General features: G+C 45.7%; 1 protein-coding gene across 5 annotated transcripts in view; it reads right to left on the bottom strand.

Annotated features, from left to right (window-relative positions):
• The window catches only part of LOC309557535 (neurabin-1-like), a 224,713-nt gene extending 202,372 nt beyond the window's left edge, over positions 1-22,341 (bottom strand). The window contains exons 1-2 of one of the 5 annotated variants that reach the window (XM_082260296.1): positions 22,058-22,341; positions 13,886-15,625 (exon numbers count right to left, since the gene is read on the bottom strand). In XM_082260296.1, coding sequence (XP_082116422.1) covers positions 13,886-15,445 — 1,560 coding nt within the window. In that variant the 5' untranslated portion in view covers positions 15,446-15,625; positions 22,058-22,341. The remainder of the gene's footprint in view (positions 1-13,885; positions 15,626-22,057) is intronic. The other 4 variants (XM_082260292.1, XM_082260294.1, XM_082260293.1 and 1 more) reach the window with 4 other exon arrangements.
• Between the last annotated feature and the right edge of the window lie 307 nt (positions 22,342-22,648).

The following is a 22,648-nucleotide window of genomic DNA, read 5'->3' as shown; positions in this document are numbered from 1 at the left end:
CCCGAGTATTCTTGCTGACCATGTCCATCTCTTTATGACTACAGTGTACCCATCTTCTGATGGCTCCTTCCAGCATGTCACAAAGCTCAAATTATCTCACCACTGGTTTCTTGAAAATGACAATGAGGTCACTGTACTCCAATGGCCTCCACAGTCACCAGATCTCAATCCAATAGAGCACCTTTGGGATGTGGAGGAACAGGAGATTCACATCATGGATGTGCAGCCGACAAATCATCAGCAACTGCCTGATGTGATCATGTCAATTTGGACCAATATCTGAGGAATTTTTACAACACATGGGTGACTATGCCATGAAGAATTAAGGCAGTTCTGAAGGCCAAGAGGGTCCAACCCCATACTAGCAAGGTGTACCTAATAAAGTGGCGAGTATAATATACATCTCCAGCTCTCATAAACAAAGACCTTTTAGCAAATATAAAGTAGGTATTTAAATTGGTACCAGTCCGTGGCCTGTCAGACACCGGGCCACACTGCCACCAGGAGCAGAGAGGCTGTTTGTTTACATATTGGTGCTCGTATGTCAGACTCTGAGTCGGGTCGCCTCCTGTGAGATCAGCTGCACATTAGATGCTAATAGGAGGGGGAAACTTACTGTCAACTGCTTATGTGCCGGTTGTAAGTTTCCTGCTCTTCGAAAAATCTAATGGCAGACGCCTGCTGATCTGGCTGAGACGGAAGCGCAGAGTAGAGGCTGGGAAGAGGCTGCATTGACATATGAAGACAGAGGTTTCACTCACTAAACCCTAGAAAAGCTGCATCTAGTGGCAGGCTTTACACATGGGTGACCATTAGTGGTGACCTTATTCTCATGGTGTCGGGATGACTGAAGCCCTAACACCATATTCTCCCACCACCCCCACCAGGGTCTTGGGGGGGGGGGGGGGGGAGAATGATCCTCCACAAAACTGGTCACCGATGCCAAAAAGTTTGGGGGATGCTGCACTAAAAGGAGAGATTATAAAACCCATTCCACCCAAAAGGCAGTGCGAGTTTTAGATTGAGATTCTGGGCAGAGGTAATCCTCTAGCTTGCAAGTCTTGGATGCTTCAAAAGCTCCTTGCAATAATTCCTAAACCTGTGCCTGTCCACCCAGGAGTTCTGAATGTTGTGGCCCACCTTTACATATGTTCCATAGTCTCCTTCTGCATGCTCTATAATAAAAAAAAATATCCAATAGGGTGAATTGGAACCCCTGAATTGTGACAGCAGGTGTGCAGATCAAAGTAGTCAAGGGCAGATACCTCAACAATCTCCAGGGAGAAAATATATGATCAGGGGTTTAACAGCGACAAACTATACCACAGCAAGTTACAGAATACACTCAAAGAATTTACATCAGCCCTCGCCACTGTCCAAATCACATCTGGGGAAAAATAAATATATAAATAAAAAGTCTCAGCGCCAACTCCTGAGCATCCTGGTTGGTTATCCTCTTGCCAATCACAATGCCAAGCCACTGCACATATGTGTCCACAGTGGCATGAGATCAGTGTGCGGAGAGCACGCTCTTCATACACTGACCGAGCTACGGCCACACTGCAAGGATTGACCACTTGTTTAGTCTTGGGGATAGAAAAGCACTTTATTACCCCGAAAGACACTGCTCCCCCATGCTCTGGTGGAAGGTTTCTCATGATTCTCATGTACAATGCAGAGCTATGGGAGTCAGAGGACCTTAGAATGCAGGGGAGATAATGCTGCCAGGACTGGTTTAGGAGCCACCACATTTATATGAAATGATTAAGTAGGGCATTGTTCCTAGTTTCTCCCATTACCCACACTGGAAAAACACAAAAATTACTAAACCCAGTTACTTTATAAGGGTTCTGAACACGAACAGTCCAGCCCCATAGTGAGCACGCTCACAGTTTTAATTTAGACACATTTCAACACATTTGACACAATTTAGTCAGTTTGACTAAAATGCCATTTGAGTTTTAGTCGTATTTTAGTCATCTGAATCAAACGGGGTTAAAATTGTAATGCTTTATTTAAAATGGCTGAAGAGGCTCAAGGTTTTTTGCCTGAATGAATTCTATACATGAAGGTCAAATAACTTCTCTGTGCAGAAGCCCCCCTCCCACTTACCTGAGCCTGATCTTTCTCCAGCGCTGTGCAGGGGAGCCTTGGCTCCACTGGGTCTCTCCCTCACCGGCTGAGACCGCAGCAGGCGCCATTGCCTCCCACTGCTGTTAATCACAGCCAGTGAGCCAATGAGGAAAGAGGGGCGGAGCAGCACCACAGCTCTTTAAGTTAATTGGGACAGTGCAGCAGCTCAGGGAGGGGGGGGGGGGGGGGCTGAGAGACTCAAGAAGAAGAGAATCAGGACGGCTCTGTGCAAAACCACTGCACAGAGCAGGTAAGTAGAACATAACATGTTTGTTATTTTTATTATTTATTTTTCTTAAAATAGGGCCTTATTACTTTAAGCATTTCTCTAGACTTGACAAACTCATTATATACCCTGAGTAAAAACCTAATAACAGGTTATTCATGGTATGGAGGTTTGAACGTGCACTACAGACACAGATTTAGCCATGATATATAAACGTCTTTATAAATGAAATCAAGTTCTCAAAAAAAAAAAAAAAAAAAAACTGTTTTGAAAAAAGAGAAAATAAAATAATTTTATTGGCTGCCATTGCAAATATTTTAACAAAATTAAAAGAAAAATGCTTTTTCCTAATTTTACTTAAGCAGTTTAGTAGATACCCCCTACTTATTCTTATGTTGTAATGTAGTGTTAATTTTGACATCAAATTTCGATTTTGTTTCAGTCATAGTCTTGACTAAAATGCCATTTTAGTTTTAGTTCTATTTAATCGACTAAAATAGTGATGAAAAGATTTTTAGGTAGACTAAATTAACACTGTGGCTAGCTAAGGGGCCACACAAAAGGAGGAGCAGACAGGGCTGACAATGGATCCCAGAAGAGAAGGTAAGGGTGTGCAATACTGTTGCTCAGAGCAGGCAAGCATAAATCGGTTTAATACAATAAAAAAAATTTGGCTTTACAATCAGTTTAGGCACAGGTGATGTAGTCAGCGCCTTATACATGTTCCCTGTGAAGGCTACATCACCAGTGCCTTCCAGGGAGAGCCTGCATCTGAAAACGCTAAATCTTGGGAGATCGATGAACAACAAAAAAAAAAAAAAACTATTGGTTAAAGCCATGGCATTGTACATACAATGTGTTGACTTGCACAACAACGCTTACATTGTACATATAAACAAACCATGCCAAATCTTATACAGATCTGCCCCAGACATCTTCAGTGGGCTGGCTGATAACTGCTGACTTTTTACACATGCTAAGTTTGAACAGCCCAGGTTTGTGACAAGTTTACTTTAAGCAACCAGAGAAGTATCTTAGCAATACAAAAATAAACAAACAAAAAAAAGGCCAAATAAAATAGGGTTACCATAGTAACTATCCCTGCCAGTTTATGTGTGCGTGGTAAGAGAATGCACTGTTCTTTCCAATCCTAGATTGAATTTTATAAAGTTTCCCAGCAGCTTGCATGCTCAAGGTTTCTAATAAGTTAATGTAAAAAACAACGCTCAAAAAAAAAAAAAAAAATTAAAATAATGTTTTAAGTTAACCCAAATCACAAAAAAAAAACCGAATTTATAAATCCCCGTCATCTGTGCCCTTGCATTAGGTGTCCTATTGAGAAGTTCCTTCACTTCCTGTCCCGTTGCCAGAAGAGGAAGGGAGTGAAAATCCCTCCGAGTGAGGGAATTCCTGGTATCTACCTGGGACACCAGAGGCCATGGCGTCCCCTTTGGAAGGTTTCCCCTATTTTTAGATTGTAAGCTCTAAAGGAGCAGGGCCTTCAGATTCCTTTTGTACAAAATTGTATTGTAACTGTAATGCCTGCCTTCATCTTGTTAAATGCTGCGCAAACTGTTGGCAATAAATAAATCCTGTATAATATACCTATTCTGATAACTTCCCAAAATCTGAGATTATTTTTTTCACTTTTGGTGCTAATAGTCTCCAGGACAAATCGAGGGGGAATACAGTAATAAAAGGGTGAGGTTATCTAATCCCTCTCCACAATACAAAAGCAAAAAAAAAAAATGGGGAGGGCATTTTTGACTTACCGTAGAACCCATTTCTCATTGGGTTATACTGCCCCCTACAGGAGTAGGACGCTAGGCAGAAAATAATTCTGGCTGCACCCATGGGGAGTCCCAGGGGGTATACTCCCTCTCTCTGCTGTAGCCACTCAGTTTTGTTACAAGGAGTGTCGGGAGAATTCTAACTCCACAGGAGGGGTGGGTGTCTAATGAACATCAAAGAAATGGATTTTATGGTAAGTCAAAAATACAATTTTCTCCCATCGACAGACAGCTCCTGATCTTCATAACCATTGGGACATCCCAAAGCAGTGTTAAACATAAGGGGTGGGAACAAAAAATAAAAATCCCAAGGCTAAAACATTAGCCAACCAGGCAACATGAGCTCAACCAAACAACTGAAGCCCACCTCAAAAAAAAAAAAAAAATTATATATATATATATATAATACACCCTCAAAGAGGATCAAGTCCTCCAAGCAGCCTGCAAAACCTTGCGGCCAAAAGAAGCATCCGCAGATGCCAACACATCCACTTTATAAAAAATTTTTTTTACAAAAAGTGTTCATCAACGACCAGGTGGCCATCTTGCAAACCTGCATCACTGACGCCTCATGACAGAAAGCCCAGGAGGCACTAAGCCCCCTACCTTAGAAGAGTGCGCTTTGACATGGAAAAAGGAGGAACCTGACCCCTGATGGATCAGAGACAGTAGTTCAGCCTATTGCCTCTGGAAATGGTAACAGAGGAAGCAGACATCCCTTTGGAGGTCCATCCGCGAGCACAAAGTTGGACTTCCTGAAAGACTACATATCTGCAAGGGACACCCCAATTCCCGGGACCACATCCAAGACATCAAGTCATGCAAGGCAATTTCCTTCGGATGTTTAGGCCTGGGACACAGGGAAGGCAACACAATGTCTTCATTCAAATGAAAATCAGAGACAACCTTTGGAAGGAACAACAACTGGCTAAGAACCACCATATCCCTGAATCACCGGGTAAGGTGAAAGACAGGATAAGGCCGCCAGTTGATACCCTGTGCGCAGAAGTGATAGCCACTAAAAAAAGGCCACCTTCTGGGACAGCTTAATCTTCCTAGAGGTAGATTTCCTATCTTTCAACAGTGTAGGAATCACAGACTCAGATAAACCCCCTATCCCTCAGCACCTGGCGTTCAACAGCCAAGCTGTCAAAGCCAGCAACTAAAGCAGGATGGAAGATCGGTCCTTAGGACAGCAGATCCTCCCTGAGAAGAAGCTACCAAGGAAAGTCGGTGACCAGCTGCACCAGATTGGCGTACCAAGCCCGACGAGGCCAGTCCAGAGCCACGTAATCTCTTCTGCCTCGATCCTGCGTAGAAATCTGGGCAGAAGCTTGAAAGGAGGGAAGGCGCAAGTCAGGCGATACTGACCCCACAGGGCCACCAGCGCGTCTGGGGCATCCACCAGAGGATCCCTTGACCAAGCCACAAACCTCTGCACCTTTCTGTTGAGCCAAGAGGCCAAAAGATCCACCTCGGCGGTGCCCCACCGGAGACAACTGATGAAACGCCTCCGGATGAAGGGACCACTCCCCTTGGTCCAATGCCTGCCGACTGAGATAATTCACCTGCCATTTTTCCACCCCGGGAATGTGTGCGGCGGAGATGGATGGAACGAACCGTTCTGCCCACCTTAGAATGCCGGGTACCTCCAGAGCGAGGCCCCAGGACATTCCTTGTGCCCCCTTGATGATTGACATAAGCCACGGTCGTGGCATTTTCCGATTGAATGCGCACTGGACAACCCTAAAGATGATCCATCCAATGACCCAGACACAGCCTATTCGCTCAAAGTTTCAAAACATTGATGGAGAGTCTGGAGATCCCCAGAATGCTTGCTGAGGATGCCTCCCCAGCCAGACAGGCTGGCACCCATGGTGACCACTGTCCAATACAAGGGGAGGAAGGATTTGCCCAGCCGAAGCGCAGGAGAACGAACTCCTTCGTGCCCCGACGCAGCCGGATCTGATTGCTCAGAGACTGCGGAGTCTTGTCCGAATTGGTCAGAATTTCCCTTTGCAGGGACCTCGTATAGAACTGTGCAAACCAAACCGCCTCGAAGGTAGGCCATCAGGCCCAGCACCCACATGCAATCCTGGAGGGATGACCATTTGTTGGACAGCAGGAGGCGAATTGCAACCTGCACTTTCTGGAGTTTTTCCAAAAAGGAGCACTCTGGCTAAGGCCAAGTCGAGAGTCAGGCCCAGATAGTCAAGCTTTGTGGACGGAACCAGGGCAGACTTCTAAAAATTCAGAATCCAGCCGAACTCCCGCAGAGTTCGTATTGGGATATCCAGGTTCTCCACCAGAGCAGAGGGGGGACTTTGCTCGCAGAAGGAGATCGTCCAAGTAGGCCAGTACCGCGATCCCCCGTTGGTGTAGCAAAGCTAGCACCCAAGCCAACTTTCATGAAGACCTGAGGAGTGGATGCGAGACCAAAAAGGTAACGCCACAAACTGATAACGCTCCTCTCCCATGGCAAACCGGACAAAAAAAAAAAAAAAACACTGGTGACCGGCACATATTGGAATGTGAAGGTTAAGCATCCTTGATAAATCGCTAAAGGAGAGGAAATCCCCCTGATGCAGGGATGCCACCACAGTACGAATGGACTCCATTCTGAACTTCTGCACCCACACAAAGCAGTTTAGCACCTTGAGGCCCAGATAGGACGCAACTTGCCTTTCTTCCTGGGAACTGTGAACAGGTTTGAGTAAAAACCCTGAAAACCTTCCAAGGTCGGAACCAGGACAATAATCCTTTGAAGGAACAGGTCTTGTAACGCCCCAAACAGGCCCTGTAAGCAGTCTGGGGACAGGCGCAAGTCAGAAGGAAAAAACCTTGCCAGGGGACAAGAGCGAAAGTCTATCTTGTAGCCGGACTGAATAGCTTTGTGGACCACTTGTCTCGTACCCAGGAAGTCCACGGGGACGGAAAGAAGCAAAGACGTCCCCCCACCCCCGATACAGGTCAGCCTTGTCCACGGGTCTGGATAAGCCTGATCTTGGCTTGCCAGACCAGGTTTGTTTGGATCCTCCAGAAGAGGCCCTGAAAGGCTTTGAGCCCTTGTCAGTCCACACTGAGGGACGAAAAAAACAACTTATGAGCTGAAAAGGAAGGCCCACGTCTACAATGAGGTTCCTTGACCTTAGAAGCCTGCATAAGAAAAGTACTCTTCCCCCTGTGAGACCTTTAAATGATGTCCTCCAGGGTAGCACCAAACAGGCAATATCCTTGAAAAGGAAGATCAGTCCAGGCATTTTTTGAAGTCTGATCCGCAGACCAGCATTTAAGCCAAAAGACACGCCGAAGAACCACTGCCAAAACAGAGCCAGGCCACTAGGGAAGCCGCATCCAAAGAGGCATCACAGAAACTGCAGCCCCTGGACTAGCTGGTCCAGCAACTCGGCAAAGACAGAATGGAATTGTTCTCCCTCCAGGTCACAGTGTAAGAACTTAGCCCAGTCAGTTTGCGACACTAGGGTAATGGCGAATACCGACCTCATTGCCAAACCAGCCAGAGTATACATAGTACAGGCCACAGCCTCCGCTTTCCAGTTAGCCAGATCCTTAAAGGCTGGGGACTCTTCAACCGGAATCATGGTTACCTTGTTTAATCTGGAAACCAGAGGGTCCACCAGCAGTGGCACAGTCCACTTCTTAGGAAGGGACTCGTCATAGGGGTAATGCCTAGTAAAGTGCTTAGGGACTCCATGGGGACGCTTTGGTAGTCCAAACTCTTTAGTGACAATTCTGTCAAAATAGGCAGGGAAAGAACGCCTTTGCCGCTTTGGATGGTTGCGAGTGCCAAAAGGTCATCTTCGCCTCAGTCGCAGCTTCAGCTGTATCCTCCATCTTCAGGGTCTCACGCACAGATATAATCAGCGCTTCCACCAACGCCTTTAGGTACACAGACATGGAGGAATCATCCTATCAGAGGATTTCAAGCGCATGGTTGCAGACCCAGCAGGGTGACCCACGTCCGCAGCGGCCGAATCAGATTCAGGATCTGAGGAGGCAGGGGGGCACTTTTTGCTAGCCCGTCGCCCGCAAACCAGTTCCACCAAACCACCTCCACCCAGGACACAAGGGACTCCAGGACCACCGTTAGCGCATGGATGGATGGTTGGGACCCGGAGGGCCCCGCAGCCCCAGAGAGGGGGGGGGGGGGGGATCAGGTGGGGAAACGTGCTCCAGGGGGACACCAAAGAGTAAAACACTGCTAAGGGACAACCCCCACCACACACACACACACACACACACACACGTGTGTATATTATACTATGTATGTATGTATTATCTCACATGAGTACACTCCTCACGTTTTTGTAAATATTTTATCTTTTCATGTGACAACACTGAAGAAATTACACTTTGCTACAATGTAATGTAGCGAGTGTACAGCTTGAATAAGAGTGTAAATTTGCTGTCCTCTCAAAATAACCCAACACACAGCTATTAATGTCTAAACCGCTGGCACAAGTGAGTACACCCCTAAGTAGCAATGTCCAAATTGGGCCCATTTAGCCATTTTTCCTCCCCAGTGTCACGTGACTCGTTAAGTGTTACAAGGTCTCAGGTGTGAGTAGGGAGCAGGTGTGTTAAATTTGGGGTTATTTTCTCATACTGGTCACTGGAACTTCAACATGGCACCTAATGGCAAAGAAGTTGCCAAGACCATACAGGACAGGTTCCACTGAGAACAGGCCTCGCCATGGTCGACCAAAGAAGTTGAGTGCACGTGGGAAATAGACGTATGAGTGCTGCCAGCATTGCTGCAGAGGTTGGGGGGGGGGGGGGGGGGTCAGCCTGTCAGTGCTCAGACCATACACTGCATCAAAATTGGTCTGCATGGCCGTCATCCCAGGAGGAAGCCTCCTCTAAAGAGGATGCACAAAAAAGCCCACAAACAGTTTGCTGAAGACAAGCAGACTAAGGACATGGATTACTGGAACCATATCCCGTGGTCCGACGAGACCAAGATAAAACGTATTTGGTTTAGATGGTGTCAAGCATGTGTGGCGGCAACCAAGTGAGGAGTACAAAGACAAGTGTGTAACAGTCAAGCATGGTGGTGGAAGTGTCATGGTCTGGGGCTGCATGAGTGCTGCCGCCACTGTAAAGCTACAGTTCATTGAGGGAACCATGAATGTCAACATGTACTTTGACATACTGAAGCAGAGCATTATACCCTGCATTTAGAGACTGGGCCCCAGGGCAGTATTCAAACATGATAATGACCACAAACACACCTGCAAGACCACTGCCTTGCTAAAGAAGCTGAGGGTAAAGGTGATGTACTGTCCAAGCATGTCTCCAGACCTAAATCCTATTGAGCATCTGTGGGGTAACCTCAAACGGAAGGTGGAGGAGCGCAAGGTCTCCAACAGCCACCAGCTCCGTGATGGCATCAAGGCGGAGTGGAAGAGGACTACAGTGGAAGACCTGTGAAGCTCTGGTGAACTACATGCCCAAGAGGGTTAAGGCACTGCTGGAAAATGGTGGCCACACAAAATATTGACATTTTGGGCCCAATTTAGACATTTTAACTTAGGGGTGTACTCACTTTTGTTGCCAGCTGTTTAGACATTAATGGCTGTGTGTTGAGTTATTTTGAGGGCACAGCAAATTTACACTGTTATACAAGCTGTACACTCACTACTTTACATTGTAGAAAAGTGTCATTTCTTCAGTGTTGTCACATGAAAAGATAAAATAATTTACCAAAAAAATATATGAGGGGTGTACTCACTTGTGAGGTACTGTATTTATGTACATCTTTATCTATCTTTCCTCCATTTGAGAACCTTGGAAAACTCTTGGCACTAGACACTTCTGGGGCCATCAGATGTCTGCACCCCCCAGCTGCATGCCGCTTTCTACTGGAAGTGTGAATGCCACTTTTTGGGACTGTAGTGCTGCAACAAAGGAGAGGTTGGGGAAAGCGGCTGTGAGAGTCAAGTACAAACTTTGATTTATTGAAGGAGGGCAAAGGTTTTTAAACTTTAGAGATCTGAGAGGGGGTCTTTATGCTGAAATGGGACCTATAAGGAACCTGCAAGATTGCCTGATGGGCACATCAGCCAAGGCTTAATACTGCACCAGAGAGCTATCACCAGTCTGCTGGCAATTCCAACATAGGCACAGCAAAGTGCAAAGGGTGATATAGGAGTACGCTCCTGGAACTCTTAGCAATCACAGCAGTACCACAATGGCAGCTTCCAGAACTATAGAGGAATGTGGTTAAAAAATAAAATGTGATCTGACAGGGTTCCCTGGCTATGCAGGAAATTAGTAAACCTTGGTTCAGATGTTGATCAAGACAAATGGCAAAGCCTTTTAACCTTCCTGGCGGTATGATTTCAGGTGCTGAAAGCAGTACATTGTTTTGCATTTTAAAACTCACCTTCCCTGCGATCCCCCGCCATGTGCTCGGCCGATGCCGGCACCTGTCTTACGGTTCCCCTTCCCTGCGAGCGTTGCAACGCAGGGGGTGGAACCGGCAGCAAATTCAAAAGTGTAAATACAGTAAATTACATGATACAAAGCTGTGATCCTAAGGGATTACACTGTATCATGCCATTTCACCATAGGATTTCACCTGGTGGCCTTTTCAATGCCCTGCCTGTGCTTTTCCAGTCCTTTGTGCCTGGAAAATAGAGAACGACCATGGTGTCCAAAAAGCATTTCTGTGCAAAAGCGCTTTTAGACGAACTGGAAGACAGCGACAGCGAAACTGAGTTACTTAAAGAATTGAGCGATAGCGATTCGTGGGAAAATTCGTCATCAGGTACAGAAAGTGACGACAGCGACAATTCTGATGTGTCTTTCTAGCACATAGCTCCATTGGAAATTGTGAAGAATCATTTGATATACTTCCCAAATTCCACAAGCTATATGCCAGAAAGACACAGTAAAAAACATACCTGTGCCCCCTATAGGACACCAGCAGCTAACTCAAACACTGGAAGGTTTAAGCTCCCTGAAGACGTCGTAGTGACGAAACGCATCTGAGGGGGCTTGCCAAGCGTCACCTACGTCACACCCAGAAGTCGGCCATGTTTTTGTTGTAACCCAAGGCTGGACAATGTTCCTATGTTCTCATGCTTATACGCTTTTGATGCCTTCTTTTTATGGTGAGTGCATGTCTAGCTTTTATAATAAAAGTGTTTTGAGATACTACGCAATGGGCGGTTTCCTCTTGGTTTCTCTTCACATGTATGAGGTTAATCATTAACCGGAGGTTCAGGTCCCATATTATACCAATTTGTGAAGTATCATTACTCAGGATTAGTGGAGATTTTGTACTGTGGATGTCCATTATACCATTTGTGGAGTTATCATTACTCAGGATTGGTGGCGATTTCGTACTGTGGAAGTCCCTAGCTGCTTAGTCCATGTGAATGGGGTTTTAACCGCTTACTGCTGTGTACACCTTTACCCGTTGGTAAGAGTCAGTGTGTGGTGGCTGGGTTGGATCACATTTATGCCCTATCAAGCACCTGGGTTAAGAATGCACAGCCTTACATCTAATGCCTAAAACCAACAAAACTGGAATTTTTGATGGACACTATTAAATGTAGCATCAATTATTTACTAGCATTATTTTTTTACTAGTGCTGCTCATGTGTGTATCCATGTGCCAGAAAGACCTCAGAATCGTCGCTGTCGTCACTTTCCGTACCGGTTGATGAATTTTCCCACGAATTGCTAAGTTCTTCAAGTAACTCAGTTTCGGCGACGCTGTTTTCCAGTTCGTCTAAAAGCACTTTTGCCCAAAAAAAAAAAAAAAATACGCTTTTTGGATACCATGATCATTCAAAATTTTCCAGGCACAAAGCACAAGCAGGGCACTGGAAAAGTCACCAGGTGCAATCATGTGCTGAAATGGCATGATACAGTGTTATCCGTTAGGATCATAGCTTTGTATCATGTCATTTAGTGTTTTTACACTTTTGAATTTGCCGCCGGTTCCACCCCCTGCGTCGCAACGCTCGCAGGGAGGGAACCGGAAAGGCATCATCCGGCAATCGGCCGTGCACAGAGCGGGGAGAGACTAAGGACGGCAGGGAAGATGGCAGGCAAGCGCAGGTAAGGTGAGTAACGTTCTGGAGTAATCCTAAGTGTGGCTCAGGGTTACTGCTTTTGGTACGGAAAATGAACCCCGAGCCACACTCTGTAATACCGCCAAGGAGGTGAAATAATCTCACCTTATTCAATTATTTTTCTCCTGTCAAGACCAAAAAAAAAAAAAAAAGTCTGCCGAAGTAGAAAAGAGAAATATATCTATCTCTCTCTCTCCAGGTGTAACAATCACCAGCAACTATAATGAACTGAAGGCTGATCCCTTGCAACCAAGCACACTGTGGGTGGTCACAGTCACATTCATTGCCTTCTTTCAGAGATCAATAGAAATCTTCTATTGACCTCCACGAATAGTAGGATGATAGACAAACATCCTCTGTTGTGCTAACAGTGGCAGGTGTACTGGATGTCATCTAGAAAAGCCCTCCCTTAAAAGCGGAACATTTCCTTTGTAAAAAATGCGAGCGGGCTGGCTTTTTATTGCTAAAAGAACCAAATCTAAACCTACCTGTCTGCTGGCAGTCTGGCTAAAATCCCATGTCCTGGGATGACGTAACACCTGCACATGCACAGCAGCCATGCAAGAAAAAAAAAAAAAAACCTGCAGCCTGGCACCCAGAAGCCGTGTAAAAATCATACAAGGGATGTTGGACCATTAAAGGAGAGGAGAGGTCGGTATTATAGAGTTTACTTCCACTTTGTTGGGTGCAATAAACTTCCTAGATCAGGGATTCCCAAACTACGGCCCTCCAGTTGTTCAGGAACTACAATTCCCATCATGTCTAGTAATGTATGTGAATGTCAGAGTTTTACAATGCCTCATGGGATGTGTAGTTCTGCAAGAGCTGTAGGGCCGTACTTTGGGAATCCCTGGCCTAGATGATCAAAGACTTTGCTACTTGTTTAATTATACCCAAATCAGTGCCTACTCTAAACATGTACAATTTGAATACTTTGGCAACGTCAATCTCTGTATCACAATTTTGGAACAAGTAGTCCACCCTGACTGAAATTTCTAAATTAAAATTGTTGTAAATTCTCGTACGGCAGAATTCAACTTCACAAGTGATGTCATGTGTTGAATTGTCTTGTATGTGTTAATTTCCAAACATGCGTAGCCTTGCTCTTACGATTTTTTCCAAACGAAAACTGTACTAAATTAAATGAAAATCAGACATGTTCACGTATGATAAAAATTTTATAGCCTACACATTCAGTGTGTTGTCCGAAAATTCAGAATAGGCTGTTGAAAGCACAATACCAACGATCCGAAAATTGACAGATTGTTCGGAAAAAAAAATTGTACTTTCGATGTTCTTATCGTGGGTACAAGCCTTTAGAAGGTGATTGGTTACCATGCACAGCTGCACCAGATTTTGCACTCTAGTTATAGTAAATCAAAACCCCATGCATTTTTCTACCAATGCACCTGAGTGCATTCTTATGGCTGTAATTGGTTAGCTTCAAAAGACTAAAGCCCATGGGCATAGGTCCTAACAATGTCTTGCAAAAGGACCAACCAAAACAAAAAATTTAAACACGACAAACCAAATATTTTAAAACCGTTTAAAATCAAGAATGGCTAGTGCAAAAAAAAAAAAAATATTTTTTTAAAAATAAAATAAAAAATTACTAAAATCATTAACTATACCTTTATTGGAGCTGTAGAAAACTTGACTTTTCTAACAGGTAGATCTTCCCCCTCCGAGAGACCAGGTACCTCCTCATAATCGCTGCCAAAATCATAATCCTCATCCTCGGCCCCAGATAGTTTTTTATTATCAGCTATTAGCTGCTCAGTTTCTGTATTTTGGTCATCATCAAAAGCTGCATTTTCTATACCAAAAGCTCCAGAGGAGTATCGCAGCAAATTATTTTTATTCTTGTCACTCTGTTCTTCAGACTCACTGCCTTCTTCCTCATCATCGCTATCCGCATCATCTATGGCTTCCTCTGCGGCCTTCTCAGTGATATCTGTGCCAAATTCAAATTCATCAGCTTTTTTTTCATTGATCTCTCGTTCATCTTTTAAACTATCCTCTACCTTCTGTTGATTACCATTAACACATGGCTGAGAATAGAGGGGTTTTATATCATCAAATACATCATCGTGTAGGTCAGCATCTTCCTCGCTCTCAGAGGACTCGTTTTGTAATACCACTAGCTCGGCTCTTACCATTTCAGTTTGAGTTTTGTCAGCCATGGGGCGCTCTGCGTCCCATGACTTCCTGTCTGGGAATGCATTGTTATTTTGAATGGATTCAGCATCTTCTTCAGTAACAGGACTTTCTGCGTTCTCTTCACAGTCCTGGCTCTTGGTCTTGACTAGTGATTGTTCCACAGCAGCTACAACATTTGTGGTCCCTTCGCTATTATTTACTCCTGTAACATTCAGCGAGGTCAAGTGGTTAGAGGGGACTGAAGAAGTAGTGGTATCAAATAAAATCTCATCAGTCTTGGACAGGTCTCTAGATTCTTCCCCTTCACTGTCAGCAAGGAAACTTTCCAATCTCTTGCTAATTGGTCCAGCATTTAGAGACGAGGAAGAGGACGACGAACATGTTGACCGATGACTGATCTGACTGATTTCCACTGATGAGGACTTGGTCATCTTTGAGGACTCAATATTGGGGCTCAGATCAGATGAAGAACTCTCAACATCAACAGATCCATGTCTGCGCTCCAATCGGATCCCTTTCTCTTCCTTTGTTGGGGAAGACTTGTCAAAAGTGGCTTGCTTATTAAGATTTCTTTCGAAGAGCTTCCTAGTTTCTGAAAACTTCTCTGCTAGGGCTGCTTTGTCCAAGTCTCCATCCTCGCCTGCTTTTACCACCTTGTCCTGCGCAGGTAGATCAGGGCTAACGTTTAAGGCGTTATTTTTTTGCACACTTACAACAGAAGTGTTTGTCGGAGGAGAAGGATTTTCAGCCTTTATAAGTTTACTTTCATTCTGATTATCACTTGGAGTTGAGCTCATCTGCATAAACATGTTCTTGATTTTGTGAACGCGGTTTCCATATGAGGCACGGCCTCGGGTGAGGTCAGCTGGTGCTCCATTAGCGTTAGACTTTAAAGAAGCAGGCTTCGGGGAGATCTCTGGTTTCATCCCATCAAAAGAACATTTGATAGCATGGAAATCGGACTTGTAGGCATTTCTGTGTGGAGAAGCACTTCTTAGGTTCCTCTCCCCTTTCCCCTCTGTTTTCATCATTTTCAGATCACAAAAAAGGCCTGTCTGAGAAAATGTACAAAGGTCGCTCCCCTTTTCACATGGGCCACAGGGATCATAGGAATTAGATCTGTGCAGGATTCATGGGAAATCCCAAGCAATGAATCATTCCGTCCATGCTCAGCCGTCTGTCTAATTTCATTGCCACAAGACAACCATCTGCTGAAAGAAAGAGAAGAGGGAAAAAAAAAAAAAAAAAAGTGAAAAACTGGCCAGAACATTTTCCATGATCTTTTTTTATTTTTTTTAAACACACGTGTAAGCTCCTAGGAGAACGTCACAGAGGGTTGCAGTAAAACGAATATCTGCAAGGAGGCATATTAAATGCTGTAGCTACTAGGATCAGTCCACCCAACACTACAATTTATGTGTATACACACACAGAATTGAATCACTCATTAGGTATCCTGTAGACAAGCACTAATATTTACCCAGAGCTGCTGGTGCTGCATTCCCAAGTCTTATTCCAAATGCTTAAATGTCTATAAGACACCATTCAGACAGGGGCGACACGACTTGGTGGGGCGACCTGTGAAGTAGCGGTGCACAGCGTGCACCGCGACCTCGGCGAGACTTGCAGGGACTTCATATAATTGAAGTCAATGCAAGTCGCCTCCAGGTCGCCCCAAAGTAGTACAGGACCCTTTTTCTAAGTTGGAGCGACTTGTGTCGCTCCTATTAGAACGGGTCCTGTGCTAATCAATGGCGGGCGACCCACCGCGACTTGTCAGGCGACCAAGTCGCCTGACAAGTCGCGCTAGTGTGAATGGGGTCTAAAAGTATAATGTTTAAAAAAAATAAATAATTACCTAAAGCCTCATACAATGAGAATATTGGACGAATTATGACTTTTTTTGCATGCTAGTCTCACATTGAAAACAAAAATCGGTTATTAAATTTACAAAAATTCTCGTAGGACAGAACACAACTTCGGAAGTGATGAAATGTGTTTGATTGTATTGAAATGTATTCTCTTATTTCCGAGCATGCATGGTCTTGCTCTTCAGATTTTTTTTTAGACGAATACTGTACTGATTAAATTAAAATCATTCTGTTATCGTACGAGAAAGCACTTTGCATTTGTCCCTTCAGATGCATGAACTGTTGTGATTGGCTCTCAAAAGCTCATACAGATCATACAAACGCTTCGAAAGCGGTATTTTTCATCCAATTTTCTGATTGTGTGTACTAGGCATTAAGCAGCTAAGTGAACCCAGGAACACAAGCATTAGAATCTATACTAACAGTAGTTGGTGGTAAAACCTACCTTCATCTAGTCAAAACTAAAAAATATAACCAGTGGGCAGACAGCCCTTTTCAATAGTCTAAAGTAGTCACTTACAAAAAAAAGTCACAAACCTGCATTAAAAAAAAAAAAAAAAAAAAAAAAAAAAAATTGCAAACCAAGTAACACTGACAGGATGACATACTATTAGAGACAACCAAGTCAAGTTGGAACTTCTAGTTCCGGAATAATTTAGTCTGATGGAAGCTGATCACATTACAATCAGATGGTAAATGTAAAGGAGAATGTACAAACACCTACGCAGCACAAAGGCTTATCGGATTTAAAGTAAACTACCTACTGGCCAAGTGTCCCTCATTCTGAGAGAAAGGGTCCCCACAATTAGCAATTCATCATGCACCACCCTGTCCCATCCATTTTTTCCTATAGCAGAAAAGTCTTCTTTCAATCTCCCATGAAGGTTAAGCAGATGCAATGGCTTGACCTTTACATTGCATGGCGTCTGTCAAATCAAAATAATTGTGTGCAATCAGATTGTAATGTGTGTTCCCAGCTTAAAGGATATCTGAAGCCAAGATGTTTTCCTCTTTTTTTGGATTGAGTGAGGAATGCCAAAACACCTTTAGCTTTTATGTCACCATCTGTGCCTACTGGGGAGATTTACCTTCCTTCCTGACACAGAAGAAAGCAACATGTAATCTCTTGGAAGTGAGGGAAAATCCAACTTCAGATCGTTCAGTGGAACATGTGTCCTCAGTGGAAGATTTCTCCTCTATTCCTGTTCTGGTGACAGCTCAGACTTTCCCTAAAGCCTCGTACACATGCACCGATTGTCGGCCGAACGATCGGCCGTCTTTTGTCCAGTGCTGTCATGTTGGTTGAAAAGTGCAAAAGACTGCACACAAATTTTGTTGGCCAACAGCAAGTGATGTCATGTGATGGTTTACTTTCCGTGTGTTTTTTTCTTCTCTCAGATTTTTGTCGGCCGAAATCTGTACTGACTGACGAACAATCGGCCGTTCTTTGTTGGTCTACAAATATTTTATAGCATGCACACCAGATTTTGTTCGGCCGAAAAGTCGCAGTCGGTTGTCAGAAGCATCATACTAACAAGCTGACAATCTGCCGATCGGACGTTGGCCGAATATTTACGGCCGACAATCGGTACGTGTGTACGGGCCTTCGGCCCCCTGCTTCAGTCACATATATGCGATGCGGGAAACACAGCGAATCCTGTGTGTTTACCGCAACACAAAGACATGCAACACATGCAATCTGCTGCGGGTGTCAATGTTACAATGTGACACCCCGAAACAGTTTCTAAAACGCAGTGTGGTTGCCTGAATTGGATCGCATGGGTGTTTATTCGGCAAAAAAAAAAAAGGGTCCTGCGCCATTTTGGTGCAGATGCGGTGCGATTTGCGCCATACAAAATGGCGGCTCAGATTGCACAGCACAGACATTGCATGCAATTTGCACTGGAATTCAGTGCGATTCCTGTGCATATCACATGCAATGTGCTGCATCACGGCAAGGTGAACCTAGGCTCAGTCCTACAGAAAATGGTCACCAGGACAAATATAAGGCAATCTTTATTTACACAGAGGAACCATTGAAATGTCATTCTGGCCTCAGGGAACCCCTGCTAAAAATAACTGGATCTACAACGCATGATACTTTAGTGTGATGGTCATTGGGATAAAAACCCCCTTGTAGATAACTAAAAAGATCAATAGCGTCAGTGGGAACTTATCCGAGAGGCAGAATTTACTCATTGCTCAAGTTACACCTGGTACCCTCTGGAGGAACCCTGTTTTTTCTCATCCTATATCAGACACATTTAAAGGGTTTGATAAAAATACCTGGCTGATCCTGCCTGGTTCTGCCCTTCCCCCTGTAAACTGACCACAGTTTATTATGGCTGCTGAGCCCCGACGCCGTCAATTTACGTGCCTCCGTCATCCGCAGCTCTCCTCTATCCTCAACCCCCTCCTGTCAGTGCCGGCCCCTTCCCTCCTGCTGCTAAGATTACTTTTCTTTACAATCCTCTGTTTTAGAATGTGAGGTGCCCTTGTATGTGCTAAAAAAAAATAAAGTTGCCGCTTTATACCTTATTTTAGAGCGCAGCTCTGATCTCACATGACCCACCATCTCTCCCCTCTCTCAACCTGACAGCTACAGCAGGATGGGCTGAGAATCCCCCTGCTCACATCAGGGTGGAGAGAGGCGGCCGGTTACCTGATCAGCGCTCTGAAATCAAAGTATAGAACTGCATTGTCTGTAAAAAATAAAAACACCACACACCATGCAGTTCTATACCTGATTTCAGAGCGCCGCTCACGTAACCGGCGGCCTCTCCACCTCTCCTCCTGACTGATGTCAGCAGGGGATTCTCAGCCCATCCCGCTGTAGCTATCCGATCGAGAGAGAGGCAGCCGGTCACGGGAGCACAAAGCTGCGCTCTGATACAAGGTATATAGCAGCAATTTAAAAAACAAAAAAAACGCGCTGTAACCATTTCCTGCACTATTTTTGGACAACCTTGGGGGCGATTTTAATAGACATCTGTGCATGAACTGCCACCCAAACTCACACTGAAACGCGGGTTTGAAATCGTGAGAGTTCAGCTAAATTACAAATCTGCATTCAATGTGAACGAAGGTTTATAAAAAGGTTTCATTGTCAGAAAAACAAAATGAGTTCATAGAAAGACTTGGTGCATTGTAAGCAAATTTACTGCTGCAGAACACGTGGTCAACCTGTTCTTCATGTGACATTTAGGCGACACTTTCACTACAAAGCGGTTTGGTTGCCAGAGTGACTGACAGCATTTTCCGAAGCCTCATTACCCCCAAGCCTGCGTGCTTCCAGGCATATTACTACACAAAATGGAGAAAATAAATGTCACTTTGTCAGTACCAAGCAGCTTTACAGAAACCAATAACAAAGTTCAGGCTTAGGAAAGCCAAGTAGCCTAATAACCAATAGTCCATCAAGCTTTGCCCACCAGGGATATCCGAGCCCCGTTAAAGCTGAACACCGGGGAAAAGAAATTCTCTCTTACAATGGCGCTCCCCTTACACTGCAAGGGTTAAGGCTCCTTTATAGCTAGGCTACCAGAGAAAGGGGCTTCCACTTTCCTAACACCGAGCTCCTGCAGGCTCCTTCCACACGGGGCGACCGACCCCTGCAGACACTTCTCCAAGGCACTGCAACCTCATCACATACAATGCAGGGCCAATAGCCGTGTATTATACACGGCGATGCCGAAGGGACTGACCACGATCCAGAGGAGCAAGGGATAAGTTGGGTAAAAGTCCTTACTTCTGGCACCCTAGGCAATGTTCATTTAACCCTTGCAGTGCAGGGGAAGCATCTGATTGGCTGCACACACTTAAGATGACAATTTTCCTACTTGCTCTTAATTTTCAATGGAAGGATGTCAGGCTGGAAGGAGCCACCAGTGTGTAAACTGAAGACTGTTCATCAGGGACCAGCAGACTTACTCCATGGATGGCCAGTTTAAAGCCGATGTCAGACGGACAATTCTGCTGCTAAACTGGCAGTGACGGGATCGCTGAGGCCGCCCTGCCTATCTCTTTGTAGCAGGGATGAGCTCAGGTGTGTGCAGACATGACAGCTATCCTGCTAGGTCACTGACTATAGGGACAGCCAATCATAGGTGGCAAAGGCATTCCATGCCCCTTGGAGGAGTGCAGATGCAGGGCGGGGCGTGCCTCTGCTGCCCCTTGGAGGAGTGCAGATGCAGGGCGGGGCGTGCCTCTGCTGCCCCTTGGAGGAGTGCAGATGCAGGGCGGGGCATGGCTCTGCTGACTATGATTGGCCGCTTGCCTTGACAGCTGCATGGCAGGAGGACCCAGCAGGGACTTGTGTCAAAGTAAGCCTGAGCTCATCCTTATTCTGTGGTAGGGATGAGCTCAGATTAGCTGAGTGATCCCACCAGGACACTGTCACTGTACTGAGCCAATCATAAGCGGCGGAATTATTTCCTGCCTTGAAGCACTTACCCATGGCACCCTGGGAATACCTTGGCTGCTTATGATTGGCCCAGTATAGTGACAGCGTCCTGGCAGGATCACTCAGGTGGGTTAGGATAATCCGAATACGCCTTAGCTGATCCCTACTTCTAGCTCCCACACAGAGATGTCACCGCCACTATGGATGGAAGGGGTCACTATGGATGGAAGGGTCACTATGGATGGAAGGGGTCACTATGGATGGAAGGGACCATTCCATAGTGACAGGCGGACTGCTGGCAATCCTGATGCTGGCGATTATGACAAATCCCATTGGCCGAGCCACTCTGCTGACATCAGTGGCCCCTTTCAGGCCACCCTCCTCCAGGGCCACTCCGGTGACACCATAAAACATTCCTGGTCCTATAAGGAGGGGGTGCAGTCCTCCGGTGACATAAAACATTCCTGGTCCTATAAGGAGGGGTGCAGTCCTCCAGTGACACCATAAAACATTCCTGGTCCTATAAAGGAGGGGTGCAGTCCTCCAGTGACAATATATTCCTAGTCCTATAAAGGAGGGGTGCAGTCCTCCAGTGACACCATAAAATATTCCTGGTCCTATAAGGAGGGGTGCAGTCCTCCAGTGACACCATAAAACATTCCTGGTCCTATAAAGGAGGGGTGCAGTCCTCCAGTGACACCATAAAACATTCCTGGTCCTATAAAGGAGGGGTGCAGTCCTCCAGTGACACCATAAAACATTCCTGGTCCTATAAAGGAGGGGTGCAGTCCTCCAGTGACACCATAAAACATTCCTGGTCCTATAAAGGAGGGGTGCAGTCCTCCAGTGACACCATAAAACATTCCTGGTCCTATAAAGGAGGGGTGCAGTCCTCCAGTGACACCATAAAACATTCCTGGTCCTATAAAGGAGGGGTGCAGTCCTCCAGTGACAATATATTCCTAGTCCTATAAAGGAGGGGTGCAGTCCTCCAGTGACACCATAAAATATTCCTGGTCCTATAAGGAGGGGTGCAGTCCTCCAGTGACACCATAAAATATTCCTGGTCCTATAAAGGAGGGGTGCAGTCCTCCAGTGACACCATAAAACATTCCTGGTCCTATAAGGAGGGAGGGGGTGCAGTCCTCCAGTGAAGACTCGGTCCCGGAAGCCTTCATTCAGCTCCACAAACACCCTCCAAAGCGCAGTAGAAAGTGACCCGACCGGGTGAGCTGGCACACACACCCCAATATGTGTCCCGGAGCCCGGAGAAGTAGCGGGAACCGAGCTGGGAGTCCCCCTCCTCCTCCACACACAAAGAACTCGGCGCCTCGTCCGCCTCACAACATGCGGGAAACTTCTCCAACTACCTGAACTCTCCTCTGTCCTCTCCCCCCTGCCAAGGTGCGCTCGTTGGATCCGTCCCGTACAACACCCGCCGCCTGGGAACAGTCCAACCTGTGAGCCGGGGGGAGTCTTCGGTACCAACGAGTGGTCCTTACGCTCCCTTTCACCGAGCCGCCATCACTTTTCCCTCCTCCTCCCCGGGGCTCCGTCTCCTTCTTCCTCCTCGTTCTTCCCAAATAACTGCGAAGTGCGAGCTCGGTGCGCGCGCACGCCGTTCCCAGCCAATCAAGGGCCCTTCGGATATGCGCGCTCCCGCTCCGTGGCTGCGCTGGATAGATAAGGGAGAGGGACAGTAAGGGGCGAACGCAGGACTTCCCAGGGCGCGCTCCCTAGGGAAGGCCCGGGCGCGTGCACGGAAAGCCTGAAGTTTGATCCTGGAGCTCCATGCGGCTTCTACTTAAGTACTAAAAGTAAAAAGTACCAGTAGTTTTGAAAAAAAATTTCTACTCAAGTACTGAAAGTAGAAGTACAAGTACTGTGTTATGTAGTTAATAAAGAAATAAGTCAAAAGTTTGAACATCATATTGTTTTTATTATTTCAAATGATTTATTCA

Source organism: Pelophylax lessonae, assembly GCF_965119305.1.
Source record: "Pelophylax lessonae genome assembly, chromosome: 6".
Taxonomy (NCBI): domain Eukaryota; kingdom Metazoa; phylum Chordata; class Amphibia; order Anura; family Ranidae; genus Pelophylax; species Pelophylax lessonae.
The sequence above is the reverse complement of the archived record's forward strand: the minus strand, read 5'-3'. Positions and strand labels throughout refer to the sequence as shown.